The 18,165-nt window shown below is 41.1% G+C and overlaps 2 protein-coding genes across 2 annotated transcripts; one reads left to right on the top strand and one right to left on the bottom strand.

The window, feature by feature from the left end:
* Positions 1–5,666: 5,666 nt before the first annotated feature.
* Positions 5,667–8,028, bottom strand: LOC126772142 (tetraspanin-11-like). Its single transcript, XM_050492320.1, has 6 exons — positions 7,802–8,028; positions 6,593–6,737; positions 6,387–6,505; positions 6,198–6,287; positions 5,771–6,127; positions 5,667–5,684 (listed from the first exon to the last, which is right to left on the bottom strand). The coding sequence occupies exons 1-5, from the start codon at positions 7,865–7,867 to the stop codon at positions 5,771–5,773; spliced, it is 777 nt and encodes a 258-aa protein (XP_050348277.1). The 5' UTR covers positions 7,868–8,028; the 3' UTR covers positions 5,667–5,684.
* A 265-nt stretch (positions 8,029–8,293) lies between these two features.
* Positions 8,294–17,350, top strand: LOC126772140 (uncharacterized). The gene is made up of 10 exons (XM_050492317.1): positions 8,294–8,439; positions 8,624–8,744; positions 9,153–9,349; positions 10,035–10,314; positions 11,343–11,700; positions 13,372–13,509; positions 13,597–13,638; positions 13,762–13,940; positions 14,006–14,224; positions 15,439–17,350. Exons 1-10 carry the CDS (start codon positions 8,357–8,359, stop codon positions 15,568–15,570), a joined length of 1,749 nt encoding a protein of 582 aa, XP_050348274.1. The 5' UTR covers positions 8,294–8,356; the 3' UTR covers positions 15,571–17,350.
* Positions 17,351–18,165: the final 815 nt, after the last annotated feature.

Consider the following 18,165-nt stretch of genomic DNA (forward strand, 5'->3'; position numbering starts at 1 on the left):
TAGAATTTTTGTCTGTGCGTTTGTGCACACTAATCTTAGAAACGGTTTAACGAATTCGAGTGCGTTTTTCACTAATGTATTGTGGCTAACTTCACTTAAAATTTAGTGTTTGTTTTTCAATCGGTTCATAAATAATAAAGTTATGTCAATTTAAAAAACCACATCGAACATTTATTCAATAAAATTGCTATAACATAACTGTTCAGTTACGTGGGCTGAAACTTTAGCTGCCTATAAATGTGTTATTAGTCGGTTAACTCGCCCAAATTTGTTCTAAGATAATGCATTATTTGCAAAGTCGTTTTTATAAAATTTTAATTCTTATGAAAACTATCGAGATAAGACCGAAAATAGATAGTTTTCAGTACTTTTTATAGTTTTGACATATTATTATAACGGGTAGTTGAGTAACTTGTTTGAAAATACTCATACATACATACATATTTATTTTCGGTTTGTAAATAACTTTGTAAGTTAACGTTTATATATTATAGGTTAGGTAGGTATTTCGTTTCGTTGCCGCATATATATTTTTTTCATAGTTTAGTTAAATTTATACTTAGTCGGTTAGTTTGACAAGTGAAGAAAAACCATTTTATAAATAATAAATTTTAAAAATATTTGCATTAAATAAAAATAGTACAAATCGTGACCGTCTGGAATGGTGGCAAGAACGCTAGCAGCATTTGCCCCTTTGAATCGCAATTCCGATTCTCTGGGCGAAAAATGAACCAATTAGTCGCATAAAATAATAGTACTTATTAAAAAAACAGATTTACGTTGTAATTTTAAAAGACACAATTTCCTGTGAAGGTATCGTTTGCAGTCACAATAAATAAAACACAGGGAAAGACATACAAGTATGTTGGAATAGATTTAAGGAAATGAAGTTTTTCTGTATGTATGATTCCAATTGTATGTTGCCCTAGCTAGATCCGGCTGCGGAAAAAACCGAATAAATACTAATATCCCATGAAAATAAAAAATATTGTTTGTACTGAAATATTTTAAGTCTGCTCCAAGTGATTTTTTTTTAATTATACGCGGGTGAAACCGTGGGCAAAGCTAGTAATTACATAAGCTTTTTCATTTTTTTAATATGCTGATCTATTGTACTCAGTAATTATCTATTATCTGCTAAAGCTTTCACCAGCTATGCTGATTTATAATGATATACATGATTAACTGCTTCTCAAATAATGAAATAACAAAATAAAAGACTTTATAATTTGTTAATACATTTATTAGTGTTCAAAATACTTATTCCGTGACAGAGTCGAGTCACGTTACACTACATGGCACCGCGAGCGCACCGCGACGCTTGCGAATCGCGAATCGCGAGTTGCGAGTTGCGAGTTGCGACTGCTAAATGCTACGCTCAATATACTCTATACATCGGCGATGGCGATATGTCTAACAAGTGCAAGGCCCCCTTTATATTGTCGCATTCACGTCACGAGACAAACATTTTTAATGCAATTCCTTTGTCAAAAGGACCACAGTAGGTAAATGCTTTCAGCTGGTCCTTCTGTTTCCCTGTGGCTATTGAACTATATATCGTGAAGTGTTTTTTTTAATAAGGAAGACCTCTTTACAAAATTACAGATCGTTTGCTTTTTTATTTAGTAATTATTTTCTTTAGTCTGTAAGCCTGCGGTCTCCTATAAACAACAGCCAACCGCTTTGGGTCGCGTCTCTAGTTATTTCGAATCGTTGCAGCGCCAGTTTAAAATGCCAAAAATTATCAAAGAAAAAAACGAGTCATCGGATTGAATTGTTAAATACTATAATATATTTTATATGTCGCTGCGAAGTTACTGAATTCAACATTGTTTTTCAGCATGCCCGTGAGGCCGATGGTTTATTATTTATCTAATATCTCTAATATGGAGTAGCGGCGTGTACTTTTGTACTTATATTCTATGACCACCGTATGTTAAGGCGACCGTAGCGTAAGAGTGCCACTGGTCGCCAACTCGCCGCAGTCGTGCTGCAGTCGTGCCGCAGTCGTGCCGCAGTGGACGATCCGTCAATACGACAACATGACGCGAGTCAGCCGGCGATCAACTCGCAAAGACTAAAACGGAAACTAAAATATCAATCAAGCGATATCGTGTAATTCTCTACGCGCAGTAGCTGCTCATCGCAAACATCGCAGTGCAATATTGTTGTACAAAAGAAACTTAAAATTAGATTAAATAATATCCGAATAGAAAACCCAACTTACACTTATCTTCGCCGGCCCGCCGCGCTCTTGGTCGTTTCCCTCTGTATTCGATCCATTTGCAGACTTCAGTTTCATATTACATTTAAGTACTTAATACTAAATATGATATGTAAAGACACAGACCGTCGTTCTTTACTTTATACGACTAGCGATCATCGAACGGTACGGCACATTACCGAAGTATTAAAAGTAGTACAACTATATATTAATAAACGAGGAACGAGGCTCGTGCTCGAGGGCTCGGCCGGCGCGCTTCGTAGCCTCCGTACAAGTATATTGGTATAAATCTTAAAAACATAACCGTATAAACATTATATTATGAATTAAAACGAGAAGTAAAAATTTGTACTCAGAGACGGCCACCGACGACTGGACACGCTCTCACTAGCTGTACCAATATTAACAGTACAAGTTTCACGTGTTCGCTTCGTCGCGTCGTCGAAGGCCGCTAGAAAATATAATTATAAATAAATCAGTCAGAACTTAATGTCTATTGCGGGTGGTACAGTGGCAGTGAGTATTACATATGTGCAGTCTTTTACTTCAGCGCCACGAGGTCTCTCCTCGCACCAGCCTCGAGTTAACCGGAGTCGTCGTCACGACACACACTGAACACGGCATTCAAATATTACGACAATATTCGCAACACGTAACTTTGCCGCTGTGAAATAGACAGCACTAGAGTGCGCGGTAGTTGGTTTCAGAAGTGTAACGCGTCGTTCGGGTTTTAATATTGTTTGTATTATTTTTGTTAAGTTGTTACAGAAAGCTTGGCTTCCGAAATCTGATAAAGATCCATATTACAAATTCAGGTAAAACAGACTGAGACGACTGCGAAGTACTTAATACAGACAACTTTGTTGAAGGAGTCTAATCCAGTGATCGATGAAGCGGATGTTACGGTAGCACTCGGCGCCGGCCAGACTGCTTTTATAAAAAGTAACAATAGAGTTAATAAACTCATTACATATGTATGAATAGAAAATCCTAATGGATGAAGAAAAAGTAATCAAATATTTTAACTCATGACATTTACAGGTCATAGTCGATAACAGCGCAGGTCTGTCTCGGAGCGGCAAAGTTACCTGACGCGAACTGCAAGGAGACACCCGAAGAGTCGCAGCGAGTGAACAACAGCTACACGTGAAGACGACACACAATTACAATTACAAGTACTTAGCCTAGAGAGGTCAACGCACTCTTAACACTAACACACGTTTTGGTTACGACTTAAAGTTAACAATTAATTAATACCAAACGAAACATTTAATAAATACATGCGCTTACTTCATCCAATATATTATTACACGAAGTGTAAACAAGAGGCCACGCAATTGTGTCGAATCGTTATGCGTTAGCGTGGTATTATTATAACGACATGTTTCAGTTCCACCGGCGTCCACATCGGGAGTGCTCGACTTGCTCGGGGAGACCTCGACCACAACTATAATCCATAAAGTAAAAAACGTTCCCATACATCATATGTAGATTGATGGCATTACATCCAGTTTGGATTAAGGGAACATGTCGGAGCATACTCACATCAACGTACTTCATTATTCTATTATTATCATTAGTATTCTTATATGAACCGGATTTTATTGCATTCGTCAATGGTTTATGGCAAAAGTCGGTAACATTATATATCGATCGATCGATCTTGTTTACACTTTGCATTATATCGCAGTCGGATCACTCACTGCAAGAGAGCTTACATAATAAAGTAACTTATAATTCACAAACAGTTACATTCCTCACATATATGATATTAATATAAAGACTGTGGCGACTCTGGCTTTCCATGAAAGCGCACACACAAGTTATATCATTTTCTGTTTAATGCGCAACCAATAAAAGAATATTTTATGAACTCGAACATTATTACAGAAAAAACAACTTTTAAAGCCGAGATATGAACTTCAAAACGGCCGAACCGAATCCTGTCCTTCGGTGACAATTATATTTTAAGATTATATTGACGATATATGAGATTTTGTAGTTAAGAATCGAAAGAACGAAAGCGACTCGAGTCGCAGATGCGATGACGAGTTCTTTAAAAACAATATGTGCCGACGCGTACAAATACTCAGATATGTCTGAAGTGGAACCTACGCCAAGTCCAATCGAAGGAGTAAGGACAAACAAACCTCGAATTTACGTATTGCATGCGATTCGCTACAAGGTCTGTTATATTATGAGGCGCGGTTTACCGTTGTGGGCACACTCCTTCGTAGGAATGCGATAGCGAACATAAGTGAGTCCTTCGTTCGACACATACTTGGTTGATTTTCGGATGCCACACCATAACCTTTTTTGAGGGCGCGACCCGCGCGTGTATATTATGCACTACACAGTTCTTGAGTAATATATCTTCAATATTTCGACTACTGACAAGGTTGTCTTTAAAGGGTCTCAACCGACTACGCATTATAATAAAGTATAAGCAAGAAGTTTAAGAAAATAAGAATCTCAGTCCGCTGATATGAAGTGGATGTTATATATTTTAGCCGCGACGAATAAATAAAAGTAACGTGACACCAAAAGCTCGTGCCGCCGCCCGGACGGACCCGCGTAATAGCGAGCGAAACCCGAACACAACGTTAATGTCGAGTCCGTCGCCCGCCCGTGAGCGTGTCGGCCGCGGTGCACACTCAGCCGCGTCTGTGTAAAGACTCCGTGTCTGTTTTACGTTTCGAGATGCGTGAAAACATAAAATATATAAAAAATGAGATATTTGTCTTTTATCAATAAGCTTCAGTCTTGTTTGTAAACAAATATAAAAATAGGAACGAGTAAAGTAAATGCAATAAACAAAACAACCTTCTGGATTACCTCGAACGAGGGACGCGGTGGTCGGTGGTCGGTGTCCGGTAAGGAATGCGACCGTAAATAATATGACTAGGGTAAATAATGTAATAAAATACTATTCTGTCAGTCGAGTGCACGCAGCGAGCGACGAACCGCTGGTGTACGTTCGGTGCGCAGCGACGCGGCCGTGGGGGCCGGCGACCGCCGCCCGCGGGGGCACTCGGCCGATGTCGGCTATAATCTATCTTTTTACATTCCATTTGCTCTCACACGACGCAACGCGTGGATCGTTTACCAGACATTTCGTTCAGACGCATTCAAATGGTCATGTTCACTCATTGTAAAACTTGGCGAGGCTCCTCATAAAGTTATCATTCAATAATTTATATAAAAGTTCATAATTTCCTTTCGGTCCTGCCGGCCGGATCAGGTAGACGATCCAAAAAACAATCGCATCGCGTCGCGTCGCTCAGCACGAGGTCCGCTCCGGCGTCGCGCACTCGTCGCAAAGTAGGTCCGCTCCGTCGTACAAAAGTATCCAATAGGAGGGCGCTACGGTCGCCTCGCACGCCGACGGGCGCGCAGGGGTCGCCCCGGCCGACCGCCGGCGGCGCCCGGGGCAGCCTCGCGAGGGCGGTCGACGAGCGGCCTGAAAGCGAGTAAACGAGACAATACAAGAGACGGTCCCCTAGGACCGGGCCGGACGGGGCCGGACGGGGCCGGACGGGGCCGTACCTAGGCCTTGTAGCGCGGCGGCGGGCGCGCGCGCAGGCACAGCGCCAGCGCCAGCAGCAGCGCGGCGCCGTGCGCGCCCAGCAGCGCCGCGGCCGCCAGCAGCGGGCCGCGCGCCGCGCGCTCCAGCGCCGCCAGCACGCGCGCCGCGCACGCCGCGCGGTGCAGCCCCGCGCCGCCGCGCGCCGCCGCCGGCACGTCGCGCGCCGCCTCGCACGCCGCGCCCGCGCGCGCGCAGCACGACGCCGGCACGCGGTACGTGGCGGGCGGCGCGCGCACGCTCAGGTCCAGCGCGCCGCGCGCGCGCGCCCAGCTCGCCTGCTGCCAGTCCAGCGCGCTCTCGGCGCCGCAGCACTGCAGCTGTGGGCGACGGATACAGCGGTACAGAGCCGCGCGACGCGCCGCGAGACCGCCCGCCCGGCCCACTCACCCCGTGCTGGATCGCGTCGAGCATCTGCGTGCGCGCCGGCAGCACGCCGTAGTCGTGCAGCAGCGTGTGGCGCAGTCGGTCTCGCAGCGCCTGCGCACGCATGAATATTCGCGATGAACGTCGAGAAAAGACGAAGGAGGATACGCGTTGTCCTTTTTATTTATGACCGTGTACATGTGCACCCCCGACCTGCTTGAGTTGCGGCGCGTGCGCGGCGCCCCACCACGCCGCCGCGCCCTCGGCCACGGCGCTCAGCGCCAGCAGCGCGAACGCCCCCGCCAGCAGCGACGCCGAGCCGCGGACGGCGCCTGCGACACGTGTCCCGTGATGAGCGCCCGTCCGACCTCGTTAGTTAATATTTAATTACGTAAGCGCAATGTATGTCCTAATGTTACCCGCCAGAGCGGCCACGGCCCCGAAAGTCAGGACGGCGGCCCACACGGCGAGCGCGCAGAGCCCGGCGCGGCCGGCGCTGGTCTCGGAGGCGCGCCCGTCCCACAGCGCCCAGCCCGCGAACGCGCACACTCCCACGCCCACGATCTGACATGTAACGAATATCCTTGAAACCATCGTGAAATCGACTTTTTTACTATTTAAAAGTATTCATTTTTTTTTGCTTTTAATTCGCCAATGTCACGTAGGAGAAGAAACAAGATTATTGATTCTTGAGTGCGAGTGAAATTATAAAATTTACATGGAGATATATTATGATTAATATTTCTTATTCTGACCACTCGTTACTTATTTGCCTAGCTGCCTATATTAGAAATAATTTCTAATGCGAATATTGATTACATGTTATTGAAGTAGTGATTTTAAGCTTAAACACACATTTTTTATCTTTAATGCATATTGACATTTCACAAACATACAATAGACAGTTAAAAATACACCACCATGTCATAAATGTACTCTTTGTCACCGTTTTATACATATTTTATGTATTTTATAAATAAATGTTTTCACAAAAGTAAAAAACAAATCAATATCATATTATTGTTGTATGTACAATTTTATCAAAAAGCAGTCAATCAACCAACACTGATAAGATATTTGAGCTTTGAATATACTGATATTAAAGAGTGAGATGGATACAGTTCAATATTCAAGTAAGCTTTCATGAGTTGGTAGTTTGTTTATATAAAGAGACTGCTTTCAGCATCTGTTTTATGTTACTAACTAAAGCTTGCTTCTAGAACTGTCTGTTGACTTCCTCCTATACTTTAATGTTAAGGTTTAGTTATTTTAAATAAATACTCATGTATACAAATGGGGTCAATAATCAACAACAACAACTTTATTATTTAGTAACAATTGGGATTGATGAAAGTTATTTTATTTGTGTTTATGCATTTAGTTTTGTCAACTCTAAGAATGCAATTATAAAAGAGTGCATGTTTATTAAACATATATTATGTTGGTTGTATTCTAGATAAAAAAATTGTTTTTTTTACTCTATTATGTAGGCAAACTGGCAAGTGGGCCACCTGACGGTAAGGTGTTGTAAGAGGTATATTTTTATTACTATTCCACTAGTGCATTGTAGAACAATAAGAAAAAGAAGAATTTAATGATATAATTGTAATTTAAAATTAAGTACTTACGAGAAATAAAATGTTGAATATTATCAATAAACACTTCATCAATGAGTAGCAACGAGACATACCCATGTTTACCTAATCTTATGCAAACGTAAGATATAGATTCATATGAATGTTTATATTAAGGTTAGCGACAATATTTCTTGAAATATATAGTTTTTTCAGTAAATTACACTGGTTTTAAGTGATCAATTGCTTTTATTATTTATATTTTGTAAACACTCCTCCCATTCCCATACAAAAGTCACAGATTAACGAATTTGTCACAAAATTTATCTTGTCTATGCTCAGTCTTTATAAACTTAATTTTATTATATTATTTTTTGTGTAAAAGTATATTAATATATTTCATAGTCGCTTAAAGAAAAATTGATAATCCAATATTAAAATAAAGCTTATTAATGTTTTAAAAAACATTTGCAAACATTATTCATAGACTACGCGTGCGAAGCAAATTTATGTGGATACAGATAATTAAGGAGAACATAACGCGAACGCGAACAAACTTATGACAGCGAATATGTGAATATGGATCGTTTCCTCCGAAAACATAAATAAATGGCCACCGTTTTTATTACGTTTTTCCTAATCACACAACTTTATGTTTGTAAGATGGACGCCGACTACAGGGAAAGACGAAGGTATATATTATCATGTAAACAACTTCTCAAAAATGTCCTAGAAATGCTACATTTCGCAATATATTTTTGCAAATCAAAATAGCGCCAATGACAGAAAGTTTCGCGCCACAGCTATAAGTTGGTGCTTATGTTGTGCTCGCGACGCCTCTCAGTTATGTTATCAATGGAAACACATTGTTTTCAGGAATATATCTCAACGGAGGAATCGGTGGAGCATGAATTCACAAAGACTGGAAGAAATTGTGGCGGAGCTGATGAGACCCATCAGCGACGTCCGCCGAAGTTTCGACACGGACCTCAGCGCGGTGAGTCTCGCTCCCGGCTAAAGGCCGTCCCGCCACTTTTGCTCTTTTGACAGAATACTTTTCAATACCATAATACAAAACATGTTGTTTTATAAACTATTTTAAAGGACAAAATTTCGTTGAAATGTCTTAGTGTATATTTCTGTGTGAAGGCATACTAACTGTATGTCGTTAAACAAAAGCAAACACGCTTCGGTGCGAACAAAATGTCAGACGACTAGCAATTACTACCTTTATTAGAATATACAAAAAACATTTGTTTTGTGTTATATAAGTATGTAAATTATGTCATTATACCATTATAAAATACAAACTTAAATAATAATCAAATTATTTCTTATTAAAAAACAATGTACTACTACAGACTTGTAGTCTCAAAAACTCAAAGCATACTATATAATATTGTAGTTGTTGGAGGAGTACCTGACGGAGGCGGGCCTCCACGCACTGGATGCAGAGGAGGGAGCGGTAGAGAATGCCACTATCCCAAACTTTGCAGAGCTGGCATTGTTGCTGCAGCAGTCTGCCTGCATCTACAGTAGGAAGGTTGACTTCCTGTACCAACATGTACTTAGTGTCAGTGAATCGTTACACAATAGTACTCAGTAAGTATGATTTATACATTTTCAATCATTTTTATTATTGTTTTCCTTAAAAATATGATATTTATTTAAGTTTTTGGAGTTTTTATCATAATCTTAATTAACAAAAATAAAAAGATTTTTTAACAAAGAGTTCTTTGTTGTGACAACCTTCAACGTCCCTCATACAAGTTAATATTATCAGTATGATTAGTTTAAAATAAATATTTGTTTTACCTCCAGACTTGAATTACAAGGTCAGATTTCATTTTATCTGTAATGCTATATCTAAAACGAGGAAGGTAACAAAGAGACATGAAATAACTTATATATTTATAAAATATAGGTACCAAAGAATGTTAATCAAATATTTTGTCTCTACATTATTAATTTTTTATTTAGTATCTTCTACATTATCTAGACATACTACAGCAAATACGGCCTAGCTAAGATTCCGCATTTCCAATCTCTACAACCGCCACTGAGTTTTGCCAATCTTCATCGCGCTTGGCAATAAAGGAAATTGCACTATGCAAAAACGTATACCCACCAAGTAGTAGAACGTTGAAAACATTTCGCTCATGCCATAGTTTCATCGCAGACAAGTTCTAGATATGTTCTAACACATTTAATACAATACGTCAGCGACGAGACGATCACGAAGCCTCGGCTCCCGATGGAGGTACACTGCATCGTTACCGTCCCGCAGAGAACCCAGCGCGAGTCCCGGCGCGGAGGAGGCGCAGACGCCGCAGGGCGGGCGGCGGCGGCTCAGAGCGCCGGCGCCCGAGCAGTTCGCGGCGGTGGAGCTGCAGGCCAGCGCGGCGGCGCGGCGCGAGGCGGCCGGCCCGCGCCCGCCGCCCACGCTGCCGCGCGTGTACGTGGAGCTGGAGCCGCGCGTGCTGGCCGCCTGCGACGTGCCGCTGCGGGACTACGGCGGGGAGCCCGTCGGCCTGCTCGGCGACTTCCACGTCACCTGGCGATTGCAGGTCCACCTTTATTTGTTATATTCAATTAAATTAGTCGAGTAATTGTAGAGAATCGAGTATATTGTATTATGACATCAAAACAGACACTATTGTTCTGACAAAGACACGAACAAAATAAACGATCCACACATAAATCCAAGTATTATATGAAGATGTCCTATCGATACTTGATAATGTATCAAAGAAGCTGATAAGAGGAATGGCAGAAGAAATACATATGAGCAATCCTAACCAATGGGGAAGAATCGAATATTTTTCTCTTCCATGAAAAAGGAGATAAGTCACAGCCTGTGACTGTCCCACTGATGGGCTAAAGCCTCCTCTCCTTTTTTTTTTTGCGGAGAAGGTTTGGAGCTTATTTCATCACGCTGCTCCAATAAGGATCGGTGAAATACACATGTGACAGAATTTCAGTGAAATTACTCATGCAACACCATCAAGCACAAGACGAATTTAATGAATGAATTAAAAGACATTTAGCACATGAAAATCCAGTAGTGTTTGCCCGAGTTTGAAACTGTGACCATCGGTTAAGATCCACACGTTCTAACCACTGGTCTATCTCGGCTTTTAGAAAAGAAATAACTGGACGTAAATCAACTGATAGAGCAAGCAGGTTTATGAAAAAGGTAAAATTTTATTGATCATATCCATACAAGTCTTGCTCTTCTATAAGAAGACGTTGCCTTCATCCACTATTTCAAGCATTCAACAATCTGAACCGCTCTTATGACTGGTTTAATGAACGAGGCGCAGAAACAATTGATATAGCACTTGTAAAATCATCTACAGAAATACTATAAGCTGTAAATGAAAATAAAAGGACACTTTTCCCATATATAGAGGACAAATAGTACACTTGTGTATGGAGACTATTTACTCAAAGAAACAAATAGAGAATGTGACCGTCATCCAATTTAGTCGCCAATCTGATCAGATGCAAAATTGTACCGACTGGAAATGGTGTTACTGTATATACGGCCGCTTATAAATATACACCTGTCTAAATTTAAATTATTCATCATCAGGATGGACTCCTGGTGGAAGAGTTGGCGGCTGGAGGCGTCAGTGACTCGTCGCTGCGAGCCCTGCCGCTCACGGAGCTGCAGGCGGCGATAGAGGCGGCGGCCCCGCCCTCGCCCCCGCCGTGCTTCACGCCGCCCAGCTCGCCGGCGGCGGCGCCGACCAGCTCGACGAGCACGCCGCTGCCTGCGCCCGCCACGCCTGCGCCCGCCACGCCTGCGCCCGCCACGCCTGCGCCCGCCACGCCTGCGCCCGCCACGCCTGCGCCCGCCACGCCTCCGCCGGAGAAGAGGGAGAGAAAGAGAAGAAACGACGGCGACGGCGAACATATGGAGGGTGCTGTTAAACTACTCATGAACAAAAGTGAGTTTTTATTGTTAACGCTTTACGAAACTGATAAGCTTTGAGTAAATAGTCACCTTTGCTCTGAATTATGATTTTTGTTGTATGGGCTAGCAGGCTGGTAAGTAAACTCACGGTAGCATGCGAAAGCGATCCCGTGGCGCTCCTCGTTAAGACGGAAAGGGTACCGCTGGTTTTTTAGTGGGTATTCCGATGTTCGGGGCGCACTCGGCGCCTTGGACACCGGCGAGCCCCATATACCCCCCACTGTTCCCGTGGGGGAAACGCATAAGGCGTTTTTCCAGCGTTTAAAAAAACGGCTGGTAAGTGAACTGTAAGAAACATTAACCATCCCTACATACATAAATATCATACAAGTTGCAAGTCACTATTAAAAAGAGAAACATATAGGTGTTACCGGCTTTATTCATTTTTGAAATTCGTTTAAAAAATCTTGTATTGTTTCCACTAAAATGTAATTTAAACCGACGTCAAAATACAAATATTGAAATACAGTTGCAACTTTAGTTGTGATGGCAGTCCAAATGCAAATAACACTTAACAATGTGTTCGATAGCCTGTTACCGGACGAAATAAAAGTCACTAATTAATTCAGACGTACACATATAATTCACAACACAATACAGTCAGGAGAACACTAACATGCATATAAAGTCAATCACGTTAATCAGAACAGAAAGAATATTCGAAGTCGTATTAACTATAATTTAACATATACGAGAAAACAATTATGTTATGGGCGATCGAAGTATATCACTTGTGGAGGGTAATGCCAGTAAAACATCACTGCCCGCTGCGACGATCGTGGACGGCGCGTAGGCACAAGCCATCGGTGCTTTTTAACAACGCCGTCCACTCGGGTTTGCGTCTTAATTAATATTAATATTTATATATATATATATATATATATACACACATGTGTATGTGTGTGTGTTCTTCACACAACATTTGTCCCTATTATAAATAACGTTTATTACATGTCATTAAAAATATACATCTACTTACCGAACGACATAAAATCATTAACGATGCCAAATAAAAAAAAACTGATTAAAAAATTATCTAATAATTTTTGTGCCTTTACAATGTCTGTGACCTCCTTAAAATTAAATTCTAGTATAATTTAATTAGTAGTATAATTTTAAAAACTAAAACGAAATTTTGAATTTATGTTAATAAGTGTATAATAATTATAATTATTGAATTTAATTAAACTAATTTTATTTAAATCAATTGACATTATTGTATTTCAATTTTTTTTATCATAATATGTATTTATTATTAACTAGATGACATTTTTTATTTAATGACAATAGTATTAAGATTTGTAAACTATAATTAATTTTAATTGACCAAATATTATTTGTATTCCAATGCAACACGAGGCATCATAAATTGTGCCTATAGTTACTCTGGCTCACTCATCTTTTAAACTGGAACACAACAGTACTAAATATTGCTCTTTTGTGGTAGAAAATGTGATAAGCGGCTGGTTGAACTGGCTTCGATTAACTGCTAGCGAGTCAATGGCTATCATAAAAAACCAACAGATGCTGTATAGACACTGGGAGGTTATTCTAATTAATTTTCTAGTAATATTTGAACGACTCGCAAAATATAAAAAAAATATTTATAACAATATAAGAAATTAAAAAATATATATATTCACAGGGCTGCGGCGCAGATTTCAACGCGTGGAGGAGTTCAGCATCCCGGAGGAGTGGGTCGCCCGGGTGGTGCGCGCGCGCAAGGCCGCCGTGCTGGACGCCCGCCGCGCGCTCGCCGGTGAGCCGCTCACGAGCGCGCTAGGTATCCATTTTAAATTAACTTATGTTAAATAAAACCTTTCGTCACATTTAAGACGTAACGTGTAATAAGAAAAATATTCATTTCCAGATTTTCGCGGATTCGATATCTCCGACTCTGTCGACGTCGGAGGTGAGTTACTGCAACTACGAAGTACTATTGACTATGGAGTACTTCAACTTTAATAACCGACGCCGACGATCGAAACGAATTCAAAGTAAATATTACACGGGGGGGTTACGCATTCTCCGGCAGGCTTCGTCGGGTGGAGCACGTCGGAGGCGGTGCAGGCGGCGCTGGCGGCGGAGGCGGCGGCGGCGGCGCGGCGCCCGGACGACAGCGACGACGACGGGTTCTTCGAGCAGAGCTCGCTCGGCGACTCCGACACGTCGCGCAACGAAGACTGCGCCGCGCCCGGGGCCACGGCGCTCGCGGTAGCTCGCCCTCGTTATCACGCGCTGTATCTCGGTGGTCAGTAGTCAACGAAGTCGTGCCGCAGGCGCTGCCCGGCTCGGCCGAGTGGGCGTCGTGGCGCGAGCGCGTGGTGGCGCGCGCGGCGGCGACGGAGGCGCGCGGCGCGGACGTGCAGCGCTCGGCCGGCGCGCTGCTGGCGGCGGCGCAGGCGCTGCCGCCCTGCAGCCCCTTCGCGGCGCTGCTCGCGCGGACGGCCGACGACGCGGGGGACGTGTCCAAGCTGTTTCTCGCCACGCTTTTTCTGGTGAGCTTCTCCTGCTCTACTATTTTTGCTTTATCTCTGCGCTGCGTTACTATAATAATAATAATCATTTATTCTCAGACAACAAAAGTCCATCCAAATCCAAATCCAATCCAAACAAAAGATTTTGAGATGCAAAAAATTACAATTTTTTTACTATATTATTGTTAGTAACACTTTATCCTTAAAACTAAGTTAGTCTACACAATGAAACTATTTCTGGTTGTTGTCGCGATATACGGCACGCCAATACTTAACATGCTTAGTAGCATGCACTTTTCGTGCCGTTGCACCACAGCTGACACGTGTAAACACTGACAATATGCTCGAAACGGCGTCAGCTTTGGCTCAGTACTACATCGCCCGAACCGACATGCGATCATATTACACCGAAGAGCCCTTTGGCTGTTCCTTCGTTCACACTCAATGTCGAGTTTGTCACGTAGATCCGAAGTAAGAATATGTCCCAAGTACCTAAACTGCTCTACTCTTTCGATCGGTACACCATCCAAAGAAATCAGCGGTAACCTCTCCGGGCCTCTGCCCGAGCGGAACACCATCATTTGCGTCTTTTTTACATTGTACCTGAGGCCATGCTCACTCACGCACCGTTCGCAGACGCTCAATAATCTCCTCAATCCTCTAATTGAGGGACTCAGAAGAACCATGTCGTCAGCGTAACTGAAATTATTAACGCACGTTGTGCCTATGTGGCATCCAAACCTTGTACTTCCAAGTTCCTCAATTAGGTCATTAACGTAAACGTTAAAGAGATCCGGAGAGGTCAGCCTACCCTGACGCACGCCGCACTCCAGTATATAATCATTAGAAACGGTGTTACCCTATTTTACAAAGTTAGTTTGGTTGTCGTTCCAGTATCTCAAAAGATTCACCGTCTTAGGTGGTACATTAGAAAGTTTTAGTTTCTGCCATAGACGCTGATAGTTAACTAAGTCAAAGGCACGGCTTAGGCTAAGAAGCAATCATAGACAGAAGTTCCCCTGTTTGTGTAGTTAGGTGTAGTAGTTAACTGTCGATTTGAGGCTGAAGACGGCAGCATCCGTCGAGAGTCTGACAGAGAAACTGCGCATGATTTAACTTTATGTTATGACGAATACTGGGATGTAATAACCTTTCCAGAATTGATGACCTATGATGGTCCCTAACGAAATCGGCCGGTAGTACTATCCTAAATATACTTGATGGAATAATTTCAGGCGAACGCTGGCAACGTGCAAATAGTTCAAGGGCCGCCCTTAACGTTGAACACCTTTTCGGTTCGGCTCGTGTCGACGGACGAGCGCCTCTACCGCACCGTGGCCGCAGCCGACGAGCAGTTCCTACGATAAGAGCTTCTAAGGAGATTCCGGAATGTGTTTATATTGTAAATATTGCGTACATGACCATGATACTTGATATATGGTGTTATGAAGGTACTCTAACAAGGTGCTGGTTTTCAAGACAAACATTTAATGTGTTTTATGGAATTGCTGTAGTTAGAAATGACGCGCTATGCGAATTAACATATCAATGAACTGAAGAAGCTAAGCTGGCTGTGAGCGCGGTGGGTGTTGCTTTAAAAGATTTAAATATATATATATATATATATATATATAGAGAGAGAGAGAGAGAGAGATAGAGATAGAAAGAGAGAGTGTGTTAATAGTTAAACCAGTGTCAATATTATATAAAAAACAGTGTTCGTATTACTGACAAAACTTTAAAAGTTACATTTTTCAAAACTTGTAATAGTAATATAATAATTTCCCAAAATAATATTGCACTAAAATATATATTCTGATTCAATACGTACTGTAAGTGTTGTACATATAATAATTAAAGCATTTGTAGTTTACATGTAAGATGTAGTGTGTTCCATCTCGTAACCTAAACCTTTATGCTTATTGAGGTGTTCTCAATCAATTCAATTCTTTTGAATTTCTTTTACATTTTTTGCATATACAAATTTAACGACTACACTCTTTTTTGTTTTCAGATATCTTTTTTTCTATTGAAATTTATTTTTATATAATAATTTTAATATAATTCAATGTATTGTTATCTATCATGTGACATTTCATATTTAATATTTATTATAAATGCAGCTGTGTGCGCAATGTACATAAAGTACTTGTATGGATTGTAACCGTTGCTAATGTAGTTGTACATTTGAATTTATTCAATCACTGCTCTATAGAATCTGTCTAATACTTAAAATATACAATCCCAAATACACACCGTTAATGTATAGTGTGGCAATGAGTAGCTGAGTATAAGTATGTTATCAAATATATTACACTAACAAGAGAACCATTTAACTACTACATTGAACTAATGCATACACAGCTTGTAGTATTGAATCTGTTCGGACTCAAGTTAGCAACAGAATACCAAAAACATTAATTATACGCTCAATCACTATAATAATGTAGAAATAAGTTGTAAGTATTATCGAAGTGTGTGTATCGTCGGTGGCAGGGTACTATTCTAGACCTCATCGGGTTGACAAATCCCTTCAGTGCACTCTGTTATATTTTTATATTAATAAAATTGAACATAGCTTTTCAATTTTATTAAATGAAAGATCTTTAATCTCCTTTACTTACCTTTAGAGTATTTACTATAAAGTAATTTAAACGTTTTACAAATAATACCGTCCCTTTTGACAATTATTAGTATAAGGAAAATATATTTTTAGAGTATAAAAAATTAATTATATTTGCGGATTTGATGACTTAACAATAACTATTAATATAATATAAGTACTACATTTATAGGTCTGGCAAACAAATATTATTTTCAAAATTTATTATGTAATTAATTATTTGTACAAAATAATAAGTAACACGTGAACAGCGTTGTGAAACTGTTGATTCGCGAGATCTGAATATAAAGTACATTAAAATTGTGCCTTCAGTATTTCGGACGCGGAGTGCACTGAGTGCCGTAACTCGTAATGTAAACATTAATTGTTTGTTTGCTGCAATAGGACGGCTATGAGCTGGTTTGTGTGCACACTAACTATGTTGTAAATAATTATTGTGAATGTAAATAAAGCAACGGACAGACTCGTGGAAGTTGCCAAAATATAAATAATATTGTTATTTTGTTTATAAAATTAACTACAATATAAAAGTGTTGTTTTAATTACCCAAACGTAATCATCAAAGAGCTTGTTATTGCCGCTTGCGATAAATGTCCCAGTTGTTCCTCTGCATAGCACGGGTTTAACTTTTATTTGTAAAAAAATAAAAATTAAATAGTGTTAGGCGCTCGACACACCAAAGCCGCCGACCCGTCGGCCTATGTCGTCAACTTTTTGTCGGCGGGCCAGTTGGTGGCTTCACTCATTGCAAGTCGGAAAGCCGCCGGGCAACTAAACGATTGCGTACGCAAGTCACCTTGTAATACGCGCGATCGCAATTTGCCGGCACGATTATATACATATAGGCCGCTGGGTTGTGTCGACGGCTTTGGTCTGAAGGGGGCCCTAAAACAGACAACAACTTTACTAATCTTACGAGAATAAAATTTAAGAAAAAATATAACAGGACTTTTACATTGAAACAGCTTATAAATTATATATAAAGTAAAAAAATCTAAGTAAGTGTACGAACACGTAAGAGAGAGCAGGTGTTGACGTCCCATACTTTTTTTCTTTATTACAAAATTGGTGTAGTTGAGACGTTAAAACGTAACAACAAACTCACTTTCGCATTTATAGTATTAGAACGGATAGCATAACTCGGAAATGAAACGATCGTCTCCTGGCTGCTGCTTTCTTTCGCTGAAAATTGTAAACAATTACGATTTCACACAGGGGCGCCGCGATCCTTATGTGCCCAGGGCGTTCAGGGTTAAAGACAACCCTGCAGTTAACGTGGTAATGGAAAAATGCTTTACGATACAATGGTGAGTGATAGAAATTATCGGACTATAGAGTG

Source organism: Nymphalis io, chromosome 12, assembly GCF_905147045.1.
Source record: "Nymphalis io chromosome 12, ilAglIoxx1.1, whole genome shotgun sequence".
In the NCBI taxonomy this organism is placed as follows: Eukaryota; Metazoa; Arthropoda; class Insecta; order Lepidoptera; family Nymphalidae; genus Nymphalis; species Nymphalis io.